At 37.1% G+C, this 19,586-nt stretch overlaps 3 protein-coding genes and 1 non-coding gene across 4 annotated transcripts; 3 read left to right on the top strand and 1 right to left on the bottom strand.

Moving 5' to 3' along the window:
• Nucleotides 1–1,148: 1,148 nt before the first annotated feature.
• LOC137715108 (polyubiquitin) lies at nucleotides 1,149–3,928 on the top strand. Its single transcript, XM_068454333.1, has 2 exons — nucleotides 1,149–1,308; nucleotides 2,563–3,928. The coding sequence occupies exon 2, from the start codon at nucleotides 2,563–2,565 to the stop codon at nucleotides 3,706–3,708; it is 1,146 nt and encodes a 381-aa protein (XP_068310434.1). The 5' UTR covers nucleotides 1,149–1,308; the 3' UTR covers nucleotides 3,709–3,928.
• LOC137716643 (small nucleolar RNA SNORD14) lies at nucleotides 1,617–1,742 on the top strand. The gene has a single exon (XR_011065708.1). It is a non-coding gene; the product is annotated as a small nucleolar RNA SNORD14 (small nucleolar RNA).
• A 2,673-nt stretch (nucleotides 3,929–6,601) lies between the features above and the next one.
• On the top strand, nucleotides 6,602–11,654 carry LOC137716402 (ABC transporter B family member 15-like). Its single transcript, XM_068455850.1, has 9 exons — nucleotides 6,602–6,778; nucleotides 6,882–6,936; nucleotides 7,097–7,284; nucleotides 7,401–7,858; nucleotides 7,938–8,478; nucleotides 8,684–9,862; nucleotides 9,908–9,923; nucleotides 9,978–10,635; nucleotides 10,733–11,654. Exons 1-9 carry the CDS (start codon nucleotides 6,602–6,604, stop codon nucleotides 11,106–11,108), a joined length of 3,648 nt encoding a protein of 1,215 aa, XP_068311951.1. The 3' UTR covers nucleotides 11,109–11,654.
• A 186-nt stretch (nucleotides 11,655–11,840) lies between these two features.
• Nucleotides 11,841–12,905, bottom strand: LOC137716403 (protein NDR1-like). Its single transcript, XM_068455851.1, has one exon. It carries the CDS (start codon nucleotides 12,791–12,793, stop codon nucleotides 12,149–12,151), a length of 645 nt encoding a protein of 214 aa, XP_068311952.1. The 5' UTR covers nucleotides 12,794–12,905; the 3' UTR covers nucleotides 11,841–12,148.
• Nucleotides 12,906–19,586: the final 6,681 nt, after the last annotated feature.

Genomic DNA, 19,586 nt, shown 5'->3' with positions numbered 1-19,586 from the left:
GTAGTTTATATTAATTTAGTAAAAAAATATTGCTTGTATAAAATAAAATAACATCGATGAAGCTGTTGTGACCTTATGGACTTAGAATTTGAGAGTAACATATTGATGAAACGATCTTAATTTTTGTGTATTGACCCCATATTGAATTGTTTGGGATTCAGAAGTGAAAGAAATTATTTTATCTGCTAACGGTAAACAAATTAGCGTATTACAAAATTATGCACCTATTTCCACAAGGGAAGTGTTATTGGCACTCCAAAAATCTCATTCTACACTTTTCACAAGTGTATTTTTCTTTCCAAATATAGAAAGTTTGAAGTGCCGATAACAATTTTCTTCCACAATTGTAGATTGCAGTATTAAATTCTCAAGTACAAAATCCATGTAAAAAAAGTCAGAAAAATGGATCTTATTAGTGTGATCCACCCTATGCACACAAGTACGAATCTTTCTCTTATAAATTTAGTGTATTTACTAATTATTATATAGTTTGTTAAAAAGTGTATTTTTGAAAGGAAAAAAAAAAAATATTAAGAAGTGAAAGAAATTATTTTATCTGCCAACGGTAAACAAATTAGCGTATTACAAAATTATGCGCCTATTTCCACAATTGTAGATTGCAGTATTAAATTCTCAAGTACAAAATCTGTGTAAAAAAAGTCAGAAAAACAGATATTATTAGTGTGATCCACCATATGCACACAAGTACGAATCTTTCTCTTATAAATTTAATGTATTTACTAATTATTATATCGTTTGTTAAAAAGTATATTTTGAAAAAAAAAAAAAAAAACTATCTGGCTAATTTTTTTTTTTTTTGAACAAACGATATTAGCTACATTAGAGAGAAGGTGATGAACTTAGCTTTATAATGGGCTAGTAATAATGTAGTTCAAATTCGTCATTGACGAGAATCAAACCTAAGATATCTTATTTACAAGTGAAGAAGAATACTATTAGATCGTGATACTAAGTGGTGGCTATCTGACTAAATTAAAGAAAAGAAATTAAATTCTCAAATGCAAAATCCATGTATAAAAAATTCAGAAAAAGGTATATTATTTTTGGTCAATTCATTTATGCCAGGTACAGGGATACTAAACTTGGCATCCAAGATTTTTTTCCCAACAAGTGGCGGAAATTCATTGGATGGGTCCTCAAAGGATTCCCTGATAAAGTCGGTAGTCGCTCCTATAAAAGCACGGCTGCCTCCCCCGCAAATCCTCCATCGTTCAGAATTCGTGGAACAATCAGAGACACGCCAATTCCTTCAACCTCTTCAAACTTCTCTCTCGCTTTGCCTCCAAGGTTCGTATTCTTGCGATTCTTTTTTTTTTTTTTTCTGTGATTTTTTATTTGCGGATGAAAAATTTAATTTATTGTTGCTATTAATCGAGATCTGATTGAAATTGCTTAGACTCCGTATATCTGAAGAATTTTTTTTCTATTTAATTTTGTGTGTTTTTATTGACTAATGCGGCCGATTCAGATTACTGATCGTTGTTGGATGAAATTAGGTTAATTTTGTCAAACATTCGTTAGGGTTTTGTTGATTTTGATTATGCTGTTGTGAATTTGTGATTTTTTTTTAATTAAATTGTGTTTGGCATATATATTATCGATGATGACGAAACCTAAGGCTTGTTTCTCAAGAACATTCGCAGTGGCCGCCTAAGAGCTTTCGCCTTTCGCCGGGCTTGAGAGCTAGCGCTGCTTTTATCCTTCCTTGGATGTCTGAGGTTATGTTAAAGTTTAAAGTGAATCCGTTGCGGGTCTATTACTACCGGGGTTTTGTGTTGATTTAGATATAGAAATATATCGGATGGAATTTTTGGTTTTTGTTTGTGTTTTTTAATTGCTTTTGTTCCTATTTGTTTTTGCTCAATTGTTTAGTGTTGGATGAAATTGTTAGTATGTTGCTAATAATCAAATTTGAAATAATCTCTTTAGAATATTCAACGTTTTTGAAACAATTTTTGTTGAGAAGATAATGCTGATGTGATTCGAGAATCATACTCCTAAAGCATTTCCTAGGATTTTCTGGGTATTGATTCTGCTGATTTGATTTGAGGTACTAATACTATGAATTTTTATTATTCGAATTGTGTTAATCATAGATTCATATGTTATATCTATGATGACAACACCTAGGGCTTGTTTCTCTAGAACATGTGCAATGGCCGCCTAAGAACTTTCGCCTGTACCCAGGCTTGAGAGCCTAATGCAGCTTTATTCTTCCTCGTATGTTTGAGATTTGTTTAAATTTAAGGCTACTTTGTTCTGAGTCTGTTAGTATGGGCATTGTGTTGATTTGGATCTTAAAATTATCATATGGAATTTTCGATTTGCTTCTCCAATTTACTGTTGTTTTAGTGATTCTAGTTTTTTATGCTTGTGTATTGGGTATTAATCAAATTTGAAAGGAACTATCTAGAAACTTCAACATCTGCATGAAATCATTTTTGTTGATTTAATATTTATGTGATTACATCAATTATATTTGGATATCCAGTTTTGCTTTCAGAATGAAAAATGATCGATAGGGATGTTTTGTGTGAACAGATGCAGATCTTCGTGAAAACCCTCACAGGCAAGACCATCACCCTTGAGGTTGAAAGCTCTGACACTATTGATAATGTCAAAGCCAAGATCCAAGACAAGGAGGGCATTCCCCCAGACCAGCAAAGGCTGATCTTTGCTGGCAAGCAGCTTGAGGATGGCCGCACCCTTGCCGACTACAACATACAGAAGGAGTCCACCCTCCACCTGGTGCTTCGTCTCCGTGGTGGCATGCAAATATTTGTTAAGACCCTCACCGGAAAGACCATCACTTTGGAGGTTGAGAGCTCTGACACGATTGATAATGTCAAGGCCAAGATCCAAGACAAAGAGGGTATCCCACCAGACCAGCAGAGGCTGATCTTTGCTGGCAAGCAGCTTGAGGACGGCCGCACCCTCGCTGACTACAACATCCAGAAGGAGTCTACCCTTCACTTGGTTCTCCGTCTTCGTGGTGGTATGCAAATCTTTGTCAAGACCCTTACCGGTAAGACAATCACCTTGGAAGTTGAAAGCTCGGATACCATTGATAATGTCAAGGCAAAGATCCAGGATAAGGAGGGCATTCCCCCAGACCAGCAGAGGCTCATCTTCGCTGGTAAGCAGCTTGAAGATGGTCGCACGCTTGCTGATTATAACATTCAAAAGGAATCGACTCTCCACTTGGTGCTCCGATTGCGTGGTGGTATGCAAATCTTTGTGAAGACCTTGACTGGGAAAACCATTACCCTGGAAGTTGAAAGTTCTGATACAATTGATAATGTGAAGGCCAAAATCCAGGACAAGGAGGGCATTCCCCCAGACCAACAAAGGTTGATCTTTGCAGGCAAGCAGCTCGAGGATGGAAGGACACTTGCTGACTACAACATTCAAAAGGAGTCCACTCTGCACTTGGTGCTTCGTCTGCGTGGTGGGATGCAGATCTTTGTGAAGACATTGACTGGGAAGACAATAACGTTGGAAGTAGAGAGTTCTGATACCATCGATAATGTGAAAGCAAAGATCCAGGACAAGGAGGGCATTCCTCCGGACCAGCAGAGGCTCATCTTTGCCGGTAAGCAGCTGGAGGACGGGAGGACCCTTGCGGATTACAACATCCAAAAGGAGTCTACCCTTCACCTTGTCCTTCGCCTCCGTGGTGGTTTCTGATTTCTGAATAATGCTTGTGATCTCATCCTGCACTGAACATTGAACAGTTTCCTTTTCGGTTTTGGATTTTCGTATTCGTAAGTTGGCCAATGGATGAGTCACCCTAAAACTATTTAGTTAATGAATAAATGTACTTTTATGTGCATATGCTTGGTTTCTGGTTGCAACATACAGAAGATGCTTTGTTATATTCTTTCAAGTAGTTCGCTGCTTGTCTTTACCATTGTGCACTTCGTTAAAACGATTTGTGGGCAAAGCTCTCACGTCTTTGTATCATTGACATTGACACGGAATGCTATTGTGGTGTAGTGTGATAATGAGACATTATTAAATGGTGGTAGCTGTAGTACTATGTCGACAACATTCTAGCTCAAATCCGATTGGAAGAAAGAGAGAGAGAATGAGAAGATCTCCACAAGCACAAGTCCAACAAGACCAATTAATTTGAGTTTTTGGGAGTAGGTATGAGGTATCCCTAGTCTCCGATTTAGGCCAATGATAGGTCGTTTCAAAGAGAATAGGAGTTGAACAAAAGACATTGCGTTGATATTTTAAACGTCGTTTGCTAGTCAGAATTTTGCGAATTTTCAGATAATTCTGTATCTTTTTTTATTTTAATTTATCTATGGAGCTAGTGTTTGGGAGTATTTAAACAACTGTGATCCGACTTCATGATCTCCATTTTTGGTTTGCCCTCCATCCAGGACACATCGACAGACACGTATTTTATTTAGCGAATTGTATCCATTGGGGTGGGGAGAATTCAATGTTGGTTTTAAGAAGGAAGACTGACCCCATTGAAAGGAGAGCAATTTAAGTGGACATATCGGTTCAATAACACATTACCATATAAATATAATTTCACATAATACTTACTGTATTATTGGATCAAGACATTACAGTGTATTTAGTCCATCTAAGGCTCTGTTGCTATTTTTTTTAATACAAAAAACCGGTTTCACTTTAAAGTTAAGCAATAAAAAAACATTTGGTATAAATAAAATAGCATGCTTATTTTAAAAGCAATAGCCTCCTGACAGCAGCTTTTAAAAGTAACATATATGCTACTTTTAAAAGCTGTTTTAATAAAAATGAGAGTTGAGCCTTTAATGAATATTTTCAGTTTCTGGAATACCCTCATTAGTTTTTAAAATGACAGTGTTTAATCTTCTAAACTCATTTTTTCCTTTGGAGAACAAAGTTACTGCCACCACCTGCCAATACAAACATAACTTAACACCACAATTGCTATTATCCTCGTCATTATTGGTAAGACCACCACCACAATTGTTACCACCAATATTGCCACCACTAATGTTGCCACCATCGCCGCCGCATTATTGTTGCCACTGCCACCATCACCACCATACACCTCTATTGCCACTACAACCACAACCGCCTCTACCACCATTATTACCTCTACACCCCAACCACCAGACTTGACTATTGGCCCCAACACCATACCACTACCTTTGTCGTTGTCACCACCACTACCGCCACTAGCACCACCACTGTCCTCGCCACCGCTTCTCATCGTCACCATCCTCACTACCATGTCAATTAAGCCACAGTAAAAACAGCTTTTAAAAAAAACATGGCAATTCCAAATTGACCCTAAATCTGTCTCCAGACTAGCATGACGGGAAATGAATGGTCAGATACTCATTTTCGGCCACGTGTCCCAAAAACAGATATTGAAGGCAGCATTCGGCGGTCCCGCCCTTGAGAACTACCCCAGAGAAAACAATGAAAAAAAATATCATCATGTTTTATATTTATGTTTTTGGACTGGACAATACTCGAGTACATATGCAGAAAAACAAAAAATAATAACAATTACTTGGTAAAGTCGAATGGACTTGGCTTAATGTACGGTCTTAATTTGGTTGAAAATTGCAGGCTTTGGTATCGAATGATTGAACAAAAAACAAACCATATAGTTGTCAACCGAATTGAAATGCGTGACTTTTATGCCAATTTGTAACAATGCAAAAGGCAAAAAACGTTACAAAACCCTCAACATCGCCAACTCAGTCCTTATTGTTACTTAGTTTGTTAATATATTAGATGCGATGTGACGGAGATATACGAATTGGCCAATTACACTTTTGCTCCTCGTTAGTTTAGAATGTTTTACTTTCGTTCTTGTGGTTTCGACTTTAGTAATTTTAATCATGTAGTTCGCTTACTTTTACTGTTTTGATCTGTGACGGCTTTACCCATTAAAATTGAAGATGGAAAATGTTGTTCCTCCATATGCATGTGTTGTTCATGCATTTTCGACATTTTGGGTTGTTTTCCCAAGTTTTTATAACACCAGTTCAAGAAAACAATGAATTTTGAGCCTGTAAATTGGAGCTTTAGGGTTCTTGGGGAATTTGGAATGTCGCTTTGGCTATGTTCTCACAAAGTCATGCACTTCAAACGTCAAAAATGTTCAACCATGACACACGCACATCCTACCATTATAAGTTTCCCCCAGTTTTAAAAAGAGTTTTTACCGATTGGGACCAAAATTGCAAAAATAAGCAAATTAAGGAGCCAAAGTTGCAAAAATAAGTTAAGTAAGCACTAAAGTTCGTCAAATTTAAAACTACAGGGACCAAAAGTGAGATTTTCCAATTTTAAGTACAGTAACTCTCAAATGGAATATTTCTTATCATGCAGAACGAAAGCATGAAGACAAATTTAACAGTTGCCAAGATAACACTAAGCCTTGGATCATGAACTAATTGGAATTACAGCAGCAAACATTCATACAGGATGACATTGCCGGCTTGTTTTTGTTTTAATATATAAATCTTGGTTCTTAATATTTGTGGTTAAATAGGTGATGAAGTTGTATAAAGTCTAGAGCCTTGAAAGTTCTAACATTTCAGATCCTCCTGCAAAAATGGGGCACAAAAACAGCATGTTTCGATACGCAGATGGCACCGATAAGTTGTTGATGTTCTTCGGGACGTTAGGCAGCATCGGTGACGGGTTGCAGAACCCTCTCATGATGTATGTTCTTAGTGAGGTTATTAATTCTTATGGGAAGGGTCAGGTCACAAATGCAGATGTAGACAAGGTAATTAAGCATGGTAAATTTTCTCAGTATTTCTTGCAGTACAAGGCATTTAACTGCGTTGAGTATTTGCAGCACTTGCTAGTTTTGATTCTCCTTTTTCCAGTTTGCACTCAGGTTATTCTATGTTGCAATTGGAGTTGGATTAGCAGCATTTGTTGGTACGTAAATTCGAATGTTAATTAGTAATTACTAGCTTTCCGGGTTATCTGAAGTTTTTCCAATAATTTTCCCTGAGTTTTCTTGCTTGAAGGAAAGAATGAAAGATTAAACATTAGAACATGAACCTAATCGCTTTCGTGGTAATTACTACTTCTGCAGAAGGGTTATGTTGGACACGAACGGCGGAGAGGCAGACTTCTAAAATGAGAATGGAATACATGAAATCTGTTCTTAGACAAGAAGTTTCCTTCTTTGACACCCAGACTGCTGGTTCTTCAACAACATTCCAAGTTATCTCGATCATCTCCTCCGATGCCACTGCGGTCCAAGTTGCCTTGTGTGAGAAGGTAAGAGTTATTTTCATTATAAATCCAACATATTCTTGAGAGTTTACGCACCGATTTGAAGAACATGCGCATGAATTTGGCGATCAAGTACATGTTTGCTGCTTTCTTTAATGCAGATACCTGACTGCCTGACGTACATGTCAACTTTCTTCTTCTGCCATATATTCGCCTTTAAGCTGTCATGGAGGCTGACGTTGGCAGCTATGCCGCTTTCAATCATGTTCATAGCTCCGGGACTTGTATTCGGAAAGATCCTGATGGGGCTGGTAATGAAGGGAATTGCAGCTTATGGAGTTGCTGGGGGACTTGCTGAACAAGCAATTTCTTCAGTAAGAACCGTGTACTCATACGTTGGAGAGAACCAAACGCTGAATAGGTTCAGCACTGCACTTCAGAAAGTTACTGAACTTGGAATAAAGGTAGGTTTGGTAAAGGGAGTGCTGATGGGAAGCATGGGAATGATCTATGTTGGTTGGGGTTTCCAAGCTTGGGTCGGGACTTATTTGGTTACTCAGAAAGGCGAAGATGGTGGTCATGTTTTTGTAGCCGGTTTCAATGTCCTCATGGGAGGCTTGTGAGTTAACTTACCACTGCATTTCATTTCAATAGTTCACTTTCGATCTTGAACTTATAATCTAAGGTTGTTATTGCAGGAGTATTTTAAGTGCACTCCCAAACTTAACTGGCATCACCGAGGCATTAGCAGCTACAACTCGAATCCTTGAAATGATTGATCGAGTTCCTTGTATCGACACTGAAGACAGAAAAGGGAAGGCTTTGTCACATGTCAAAGGAGAAATAGAATTCCAAGACATTTACTTCAGTTACCCATCGAGACCTGATACCCCAGTCTTACAAGGCTTGAGTCTTAAGATTCCGGCTGGTAAGAGTGTAGGTCTAGTTGGGGGCAGTGGTTCGGGCAAGTCAACCACCATTGCATTGCTCGAAAGATTTTATGACCCCATTGAAGGAGAAATTCTGTTGGATGGACACAAAATTCGTAGACTTCAGGCGAAATGGTTGAGATCCCAGATCGGTCTAGTTAATCAGGAACCTGTTCTGTTCGCAACTTCCTTAAAAGAGAACATACTTTTCGGAAAGGAAGGGGCCTCAATGGATGAAGTAATAACTGCGGCCAAAGCTGCAAATGCACATGACTTCATCGTCAAGTTACCAGATGGATATGAAACTCAAGTATAATATCTTCCACACGGAAATCAACTTCTGATTTCCATGCTTAGTTTTCTTATTAAACTCAACGATTGAACTAGATTTCTATAATGTTATGGTGATAAAAAAAAAAAATTAAAATTTTAGCATGTAATTGATCTGAAATGAACTTCTCAGAAACTGATCACGTCACATGTTACTGCTTATAACATCATTTGTATTTTTCCAGGCTGGCCAATTCGGATTCCAACTGTCTGGTGGGCAAAAGCAGCGGATTGCCATAGCGAGAGCTCTGCTGAGAGATCCGAAAATTCTGCTTCTTGATGAGGCAACTAGCGCACTGGATGTGCAATCAGAAAGAGTAGTGCAGGAGGCAATTGATCAGGCATCAAAAGGGAGGACAACAATCATCATTGCCCATCGCCTTTCTACAATCCGAACAGCAGACTTGATTTTTGTTCTTCAAGCCGGGAAAGTAGTAGAATCAGGCTCACACAATCAACTAATGCAAAAGAAAGGGGAACAAGGAGGCGAATACTTCAATATGGTACAAATGCAGCATATGGCAGCCAAAAATGAGGATTATGAGGATTTCAGTTCTCAAATATATGAAAAGCCTCGCCGTAGGAGTGTTACGCCAAGCCCCATTAGTTTCAGATCAGTTACTCCTTCTCCAACCTTCAACCCCACACCGATGTCTATGTCCATGGGAACACCCTACTCTCTCTCTATCCAATATGATCCAGAAGATGAAAGTGACGATGAAGGCTTCAAGCACCCGAATCATCCTCCTCCTTCCCAATGGCGTCTGCTAAAAATGAATGCACCAGAATCTGGACAAGCCTTACTTGGATGCTTGGGTGCAATAGGATCCGGGGCAGTACAACCTATAAATGCCTATTGTGTAGGATTGCTTATATCAGTCTACTTCCTCCAGGACAAATCTGAAATTAAGAGACAATCCAGAGTCTTGTCCCTCGTTTTCTTAGGCATTGGCGTTTTCAACTTCTTCACCAATCTCCTCCAACACTACAATTTTGCAGTCATGGGAGAAAAGTTGACGACAAGGGTAAGAGAGAAGGTGCTTGAAAAGCTGCTGACTTTTGAGATCGGGTGGTTTGATCAAGATGAGAACACAAGTGCAGCTATATGTGCAAGGTTAGCCACCGAAGCAAACATGGTTAAATCTCTTGTTGGGGACCGGATGTCATTGCTGGTCCAAGCAGTTTTCGGGGCTTGCTTTGCTTACACAGTAGGACTTGTGTTGACATGGAGGCTAGCCCTTGTGATGATAGCAGTGCAGCCACTAGTCATAGGGAGTTTTTACGCTAGAAGCATCCTAATGAAGAGCAGTGGTGAGAAAGCACGAAAAGCTCAAAAGCAAGGAAGCCAATTGGCGAGCGAAGCTGTCAACAACCACAGAACTATAACCGCTTTTTCTTCTCAAAAAAAGATCTTGGGGCTGTTTGGTGCGACCTTGAAAGGTCCAAAGAAGGATAGTATTAAACAGTCTTATGTTTCAGGTGCTGGTTTGTTTAGCTCCCAATTCTTCAACACTGCCGCTACAGCTTTAGCATACTGGTACGGTGGAAGGCTACTGGTGGACGGGAAGATAACTCCAAAGGAACTCTTCCAGGCATTTTTGATACTGCTATTCACCGCTTATATCATTGCAGATGCCGGAAGCATGACTTCTGATATATCTAAAGGAAACAGTGCCATTCAATCAGTTTTCGCAATGTTAGACAGGAAAAGTGAGATTGATCCGGATGACCAATGGGGACTTGAAATCAAGAGAAGGATCAAGGGTCGCGTCGAGTTCAGAAATGTTTTCTTTTCATATCCAACAAGACCTGAGCAGATGATCCTTAAGGGATTGAGCCTCAGAATCGATGCAGGCGAGACAGTGGCGCTGGTTGGGGGAAGCGGTTCTGGAAAATCCACCATTATCGGACTCATTGAGAGGTTTTACGACCCAATGAAGGGAACAATATGCATAGATGAGCAGGATGTCAAGAACTATAACTTGAGACTGTTGAGGTCACACATTGCATTAGTCAGTCAGGAGCCTACTCTATTTGCTGGAACAGTCCGCGAAAATATTGCCTACGGAAAACAGAAAGCGAAAGAATCTGAGATAAAGAGGGCTGCAAGTCTTGCCAACGCTCATGAATTCATCAGGTAAGAGATTACATTTGACAATAATACACGAAAAAAATTATGTCGATTTGCAGTTTCATAATATGTTAAGATTTCTCACTTTTCGTATATTTTGTAGTGGAATGGATGATGGTTATGATACATATTGTGGAGAAAGAGGAGTTCAGTTATCAGGTGGTCAGAAACAAAGGATTGCAATAGCTCGGGCGATACTAAAGAACCCGTCAATCCTCCTACTAGATGAAGCTACCAGCGCGCTTGACAGCGTGTCGGAAAAGGCAGTTCAAGAAGCGCTTGAAAAGATGATGGCTAGCAGAACATGTATCGTCATTGCTCACCGGCTATCTACGATACAGAAGGCCAACTCCATTGCCGTGATCCAGAACGGGAAGGTAGCGGAACAAGGCTCGCATAACGAATTGATTTCGTTGGGGCGCAACGGAGCGTACTACAATCTAATAAAACTACAAGCTGGTAGCTCATCTCCTAGGTGAACCAGAGAAATGTTGACGAAGTATTTAAGGATGTTGCATTGTAATGTGTAGATTGGCTTTGAATAGTTACCTCAATTTTTGTTAAATATGACAAGGAATTTATATGCAGCTTGTACTTTTACATGGCAGAGGGAGATTAATTTATATTATACATAGGCTTGATATAAGAAACCCATTACCATTTCTATCCGTGTCATGAGAAGTTATTCTAACTCAAACATGACCTATTAATTTTTCGTGTCCAAATACACGAACTCAAACTCATTTGCAAATTTAAAGCGTCGTGCCTTTCTCTCTCATCAAGTATCAACTAATTAACAAAATAATATCAAGTTTTGTATAAATAAAAGTAAAAGTCTTCTAAAACTACAACAACTTCAAGCATAACGGAATCTCCAAAAATATCATGTCACTATCATGTTTTACCCATTTTTGCATACTTATCAAAGAAAAGACGGAGAATTTTTCAAGGCTTTACTTTTCTTCCTTGGCATCATTATTATTTTTTTCCAACCCATTTATTTTCCAACCCACCCACACACCACTCATTAACTCCAGGGAGGATTTATAATGAATAGCATAGAAAGAAAGAGAAACAAACTCAAGAGTGCAGTGGTAGATTTGGGTCAAATCAGTGCGTTTGGAAAAATAAACAACATGACGGTGTTATAAATCTCGATCCTTAGGAGAGCAGGATTGTGATTTGACTAATATTGCATTGTCTACCGTCTATCACAAAAAATTGAATAGAATATATTTTTGGTACAAAAAGTTGGGACTAATTTCTTCATTCTAAGTGAAAAAATAGAAAAATGGATCATTTCCGGATCCCTTCTATCAAATTTTTTTAATTAATTAATTCGATATTTAAAATTTGATTTAACGACTACAAACAGATGTTTTTATAAAATTTATAATAACTTTAACTTTTAGATCAAATTTTAAAAATTCGAATTAATTGATTAAGAGAATTTGATGGAAGGATCCGGAGCTTTCCAAAAAATAGCACTGAATGCAAATCAACAAAATAAAAAAAAAAATCACAAAAAATTGAGCAAAATCAAAACCAAGAAATTGGACAAAATCCCGACCTGCCCAGAAAAGAAGCCAATCAGGTGATGATCTGGTGCGGCAGAGAGCTTGATATCCTTCTTGTTGACTTTCCCACCGGAGTCATTGACCAGCACGTCAGCCCCAACATTCAGCCGGTGCCTCTTGGTCTTCCAAAACATGATCTTGAACCTCACAGCAGTGGCCAAATCCACCCTGAAACTCACACTCCCATTGCGGTGGACCCCACTGGACACCGCGGTCCAGTTGAGCCACTGATGGGGGCCCACGACCACGTCCTTGGTGGCCTTCTTCTGGTGGCCTTGGTAGAACCGGGGCACAGCAGAAGTTGCTACGGGCTTGGCGGTGGCGTTGGGCTGAAGCCGGAAGGTGAGGTTGACGGCGTCGTAGAAAACTCCCTTGTCGTTGTTGATGTTTTTGAGGCGGAGGGTGACGAAGAGGGTGGTGTTTTTGGTGTCGTTTAGGGTCCGGTTGAGGGCAGGAAGGTAAAATGAGCGGATGGTGCACTTGGGGTTGGAGGTGCGGAGGCTCAGCCACATGAAGAGGGCTGTGAGGCCGAGCGAGAATATGAAGCTGAAGCAGCACCTGCAGCACCCTTCTGACTGACCCGCCATGTTTGTGGTTGGAGAGAGAAATGTGAACAGGGTTTAGAGAGAGAAACTATTGGAAAAAATATTATTGATACTCTGGGTCTTGATCACTTCACTTGGTGTTTGTTTAATCTTTATTAAGTCTGTGGTCTTTATATAATCTTTATTAAAGTCTTTGGTCATTTAATCTTTAGTAAAGTCACTTGGTCCATATTTATATTCTTGTAAGTTTGTAACGGGTATATACTCGGCAATATGCTGTATGTTGCTTCCTCGAGTGTGTATGCTTTTGTGTTAACCTCAAGAGACTAATGCAAATCTTATCAATCAAGTTTTTAAAGTTTAAAATTTAAAAAGTGTTTTTGAGTTAAAAAAAAACTTGATTCAAGTACCAAACATTTACTTTAAGTTATCTAAGATTTAATTATCACTTAATAAGTCACTTAGTACTATGATCTAGCGGTATTCCCTTTCATTTGAAAGTGAGAGGTCTTAGGTCCGATTCTCGTCAAAGGTAAATTTGAATCGCATTATTACTAACTTATTGTGAAGTCAAGCCAACCTTCTTCCATATAATATAGATAATATCGTTTGTTAAAAAAAAAAAAAAATTATCACTCAATAAAATTCATATAAAATATCAAAAAAGTTGTTGGGTGTTTTGAGCGATTTAAAAATAGGATTGAAGGACGGTTCCAAGAAATTTGGTAGAATAAGACCACTTCCTTTTAATAATAAAGTAAAATGCCCTTACATACAACTCCAAGGAAATTGCCAAGTTTTTACCTTCAACGACTCAAGAATTCAAGTCGATGCGCAACTTGATTGCTCAGAAATTAGGGCATAATGTGCCTCTTGAAACCGTGTGATACATATTTGTTTCTCTCCATCTTACTTGTCTATGGATTGATACAAAAATGAATACATTACAATATTTATCATAGGACTATTTTAAAAAAATGAATTCAAGATTAACTTCAGAAAAAAAGCATATTATTTAAAAACACAAAAAATGAGTTTTTAGAATTTTTAAACTTAAAACTCACTCATTTCTTTTCTCTCATCCAGTTTTACTCCGAATCTATCTCTCTTTTCTTCTTTCTCTCTGCTTCTCTCGCCTCTAATCCGTTCTCTTCATTCTATCTCTCATTCCTTCTTTTTCTCTCCTCTCAATCTCCCCTGATCCTCTTTCTTCTTTCTCTGTCTTTGATTTATTTGTCCAGTTTAAGTTTTAAGATTTAAAATTTTTAAATCTCATACCAAGTAGTTTTTAAGTCTTCAAAAAAATTCAAGAGATGTTTTTGAGAAATGATGATTTTTTTTTATTTTTTTTAAATAGGATACCAAATAGACCCTTACATTTTGCACGCTCAAGTTTTGGTGTAATTACAACCTCAATGCCTGACACATTGGTGGGTCCAGGAAATAATGTTAAGGGGGTCAATAAGAATAGCGCGCGTAGTGCGCAAAATTTTTTTTACCAGATATAGCATGCATATTGCCATTTCATCAAGTCTTGGTAGGCAAGTCATTTGGAAATACATACTGCAAACCTGTTAATGCCTCATTTGCGAGGGTAACTACATGTTCCAAGACTGCTTCCATATGAATGCTTAATAAAAAAACACACTTATCTTGAACACACTAACAATGTTTGATATCATTGCATCTCATTAATATGTTTGTCCAAGAATGATGATGCTTCGTTATTCACTAAGATCACCATTTCATTCACTCTTCTTTCAAACATTTTATCAAACAGTTGGAGGACATGTATAAAGCCAACTCTAATATTCAAAAGGGCAGCACCCAAAGTATCCAAGGACATTCACCGAAGTTTGGAGGAGCACCCAAGGTATTCATAGATATTCACCGAAGTTCAGTGGGGGTCAGCTGACCCCCTTGCCCCTTAATGCATCTGCCACTGGTCTGACACAAACTTTTATTGTAGTTGTAATTTCACGCATTCGTTAGTTAAACCGTTAATTTGACTGTTAACTGATGGTGTGTCAACTGCAGATCTCATATTTTTGCTGATGTGCTTGTCAAAATTTTCCACGCGGACAAACGACAAGATCACCGGACGTCGTAAACGAGAGATGTTCATGGCTTAGTACTGCCTTCTATAGTGGTTGATTGGGGCGAAACTTGGGTGGGTTATGCTCGGCGTGAAGAGAGGAGTTGAACCCAAGTGTTGGCATCGCCTTAAATTGCCGGAATCAGCCGAAAATTTGGTCGAAAAAATGCCCAGAAGACCGGGTCGTGGACCGCGACTACCTAAAGCTTCTATCTCTCTACAATACAGAAGGCCAACTCCATTGTTGTGATCCAGAACGGGAAGGTAGCGGAACAGGGTTCACATAACGAATTAATTTCGTTAGGGTGCAATGAAGTGTACTACAATCTGATAAAACAACAAACTGGAAGCTAACCTCCAAGGTGAACCAGTGAAATGGTAACAAAGTATTTAAGCATGTTGCATTGTGATATGTAGATTGACTTTGAATAGTTACCTCAATTTTTGTTAAATATGAGAAGAAATTTGAATGTAGGTTGTACATTTACATAACATATCAGATAATATTATACACATAGGCTTGATATAAGAAATCCATTGCAATTTGTATTCGTGTTATGAGAAATTATTCTAAATTCAAATCCGATCCATTAACTTATCATTTCAAAATAGATGAACTCAAACTCATTTGCAAGTTTTAAGTGTGGTGTGTCATGTTTACCCATTTCTATAGGGATCATTCCCTTAAAAGCTTCCTATATCAGGCTCTTTAAAGGAAAAGATCCTCATTTTTCAAAAAAAATGGGGACACCCTCTTGACCATTAGATTTGACTTTAAAGAAATTATGTGGATGAGATTAAATCACAGACCACTGAATCTCAATCATAGGATTTCATTTAAGTCAAATCTAACGGTCAAGATGGTGTCCTTATTTTTTTTGGAAAATGGAGATCCTTTCCCTTAAATGCTTCCTCTCTCTCTCTCTCTCTCTCTCTCTCTCAAAGTATCAACTAATCAACAAAATATGAAAAATAACAAAATAATATCAAGTTTGTATAAATAAAAATAAAAATCTTCTGAGACTGCAAAAACTTTCAAGTTTAACACACCACATGACCAAATCTCCAAACAATCATATTGTCATTATCGTGCGAAACAGTGTCAACTCATTACGAATTCAACTCCTGTAAGGTAAAACCCAAAACCATTTTCCAAGTATGTTGGCATCATATTAAATTATTAATGTATCGGATATGATTTTCCAAGATCTACTAACAAGCACATAAATTCATGGTCTAATACCAACCTAATCTTCATAGTACCATTTTAAGTAGGGTAATTTACACTTTTTTTTTTTTTTTGTATCGTTATTTGTGTTATCTCTCTAATAAAAAGAGAACCTGTCAACGTATTTAAGTTTCATCTCTATTAGAGAAATAGTACAAATGGTTAGAAATCTAAGGAAATCTCCATGTCTAACCCCTTTCAGACTCTATGGAAATCTGATTCCGAAAACGTCAGAATTGGTAGCCAATTGAAATCCAACCACATTCTTTTGTGGGACTACCTACTTTTGCAAACTTCCAAAAAAATAAAATAAATAAAAAATAAAATAAAAAAAACACCCTCAAGGCTTAATTTTTCTTCATGGGCATCATTATTATTTATTTCCAACTAATTTATTTTCCTACTAACACACACACACACACCACTCCTTACCTCCAGGATTTAAAATAAATGGTATATAAAGAGAAGGAGGCAGATTGTATGCCCTTCTGTTACCGTGTTCTTTACATTCTCTTCTATTTATACGGTTATAGTTAAGTCACGTTAACATTTTATATTAATTTTTTAATAGAAATAATAAGACAAAAAACAATAAGAATATAAAATGTTAACGTAGATTAACCGTAATCGCACAAATAGGAAAGGATGCGAAAGGTATAGTAACATGAGAGCAGACAATCTGCCTCCTAAAGAGAAACGATAATGCAGTAGATTTGGTTTAGACCAATTGGCCAAATCAGAGCGTCTAGACAAATAAACATGTGACAGTGCCCAAAAAAAAAAAAAAAAACAAAACAAAAAAAAAAAAAAAACAACATGTGACATTGTTATAAATCTCGGTTCTTAGGTGAGCGGTATTGTGATTTGACTAAGTTACATTGTCTACAGTATATCACAAAAAATTGAATAAAAAATATTTTAAGAACAAAATAATGGGACTAATTTCTTCCTTCCTTCGTTAAAAAATAGCACTGATTGCAAATCAACAAAATAAAAAAAAGGATACTTTGGATGCGGTTCCTAATTCCTAACATTCTTTGACTGAAACCTTAATGATATTCAAAGTTCGATCAAAATCCCTTGACTTTGTACACCTCATTATATTACTATTAATGTTTATATTTTTATAGTTTTGACATTAATTGTTTGATATTTTATGAGATTTATAATCCTATAAAATTAAAAATTTTTATTATAATACTATTAGAAACGGTTACAATAAAAAAATTCAAACATTTTGATTGAATAAATGGATAAAAACTATGTAACAATAAGAAATAATAAATGGCAAAAGAATGTATCCATAGTGTTAAAAAAATTGGTACATTTTACCAAAAAAAAATGGTACATTTCACACATAACAAAGTGGTACATTAATAAGGAAGAATGGGTACATTATAAATAAATGAGGGGTACAAATAAAAGATTAAAAAATTATGACTACAATGAAATTTAAAAAAATAGGGGCGAAAAAAGAAATTAATACATGGGTACAAATTAAAACTAAAAAGAAAATATTACAAATTAAAAAAAAAAAAGGTTGCAAATTAAAAGTAGGTACAAACTAAAAATATAAATATATGATACAAAGTTTAGCCATAAAACATAAATATACCATATGTAATTTTTCTATCATTGATTAATTCTACAGTAAAATTTGTTAGGATTACACGTAGGTGTGGTTTTGAAAAAATACAGCAAAATTTGGTTGTGTGAAATTACATTTCTACCCCATATTTCTTATTCATGTTCTTATTTAATTAGAGGGGTTAAACTGGTAATTTCATAAGATTTTGGTTGACAATGAGTGTTTTATTAATTAGTAGAGATTAATCTTTATCAAAGCCAATTGGTCTTTATTTATATTCTCGTAGTGTGATGAAATCTGTGATATTCCGATGAATACGGTTTTCCACCAATCTCACTCGTTCCATAGCCGAGTAAGACGAGAGAAACAAATATGTATACACAGGGTTTCAATATTAAGGCTCTTGGAGTCTTAACTAAACTACCGGCTAATTGTAGAAACCCTAACGTTCAAATCTCCTTTCTAAGCACAAGAAGCAAAATATGGAAATAAGACGAAGAATACAAGGATAGACAATGTCATACCCCTACCCGACCACGAAAATATGGAAGTATTTTCCTTTCATGATCGAAGCTAGGATTAACGCAAACATTAATCCAGATGATCCCTAGTTCAATCACCACATAAATATTCCTTTGGTGCATTCGACCTAACAAACGTCTACATATATGCTTATTACTTGGACATTTGATTTACAATCCCTATATACTCACCTGTCCATTATGTGTCAGTCTTAACTAAACGTCTACACATATGCTTATAAATTATAATTACTTGGAGATTTGAGCTACATTAATATTCCTTTTGTGGCCCTGGTAGAACTGGGGCACAGCAGAAGTTAGCTACGGGCGGGGGTGTTGGGCAGCAGCCGGAAGGCGTGGTTGACGGCGTCCTATAAAACTCTCTTGTCATTGTTGGTGTTTTTGAGCCGGAGAGTGACGAAGAGGGTGGAGTTTTTGGTGTCGACGCTCAGCCACATGAAGAGGGCTGTGAGGCCGAGAGTGAATATTAAGCTGAAGCAGCAGCTGCAGCACTCGGCTGATTGATCCGCCATGTTTGTGGTTAGAGAGAGAGAAATGAAACGACGGTTAGAGGGAGAGAGAAATGATTGGAAAAAATACTCTTGGTCACTTCACTTGGTGTTTATGTAATCTTAGGTACTGTTAAGGTCTTTAGTATTGTTTGGTCTTTAATTAATCTTTATAAAAGTCTTTGGTATTATTTAATCTTTATTAAAGTCACTTGGTCTTTATTTATATTCTTGTAACCAGGTATATACTCGCCAATACATTGTCTGTTGCTTCCCCGAGTGTACACACTTTTGTGTCAATTTCACGGGACTAGTGCGATAGAATTTGTGATATTCCGATGTATACATTTTTGTATCAGTCTCACTTAGTCGCATAAACGAGTTAATTGAGAGAAACAAATATGTATACACACGGTTTCAAGAGGCACATTATGCCCTACCTTCTTAGCAATCAATTTGCGCATGGACTTGAATGCTTGAGTCGCTGATGGCAAAAGCTTAGCAGTTTCCTTGGAGTTGTGTGTAAGGGTTTTTTGCTTAATTATTTAAAGGGATTAGTCTTCTTCTAGCAGACTGCTTGGAACCTTCCTTCAATCCTACTTTTAAATCACTCAAAAACATCCAACTACATTTTTGATATTTTATATGATACTTCAATAAAGTGATAATTAAATCTTGGATAACTTGGGTAAATGTTTGACACTCTATTTGAATTCAGCTTTTTTAACTCAAAAACACTTTTCTATGTTTTAAACTTTAAAAACTTATTTGGTATGACTATTTTAAAAAACTGAACTCAAGCTTAACTTAAAAAAAAAAATATTCTCTAAAAACATCAAAAATGAGTTTTTAGGGTTTTTAAAACTCACTCGTTTATTTTCTCCCTCCTCCCTT

Source organism: Pyrus communis, chromosome 14 (assembly GCF_963583255.1).
Source record: "Pyrus communis chromosome 14, drPyrComm1.1, whole genome shotgun sequence".
Taxonomy (NCBI): Eukaryota; Viridiplantae; Streptophyta; class Magnoliopsida; order Rosales; family Rosaceae; genus Pyrus; species Pyrus communis.
This window is presented reverse-complemented; position numbering and strand designations above follow the sequence as displayed.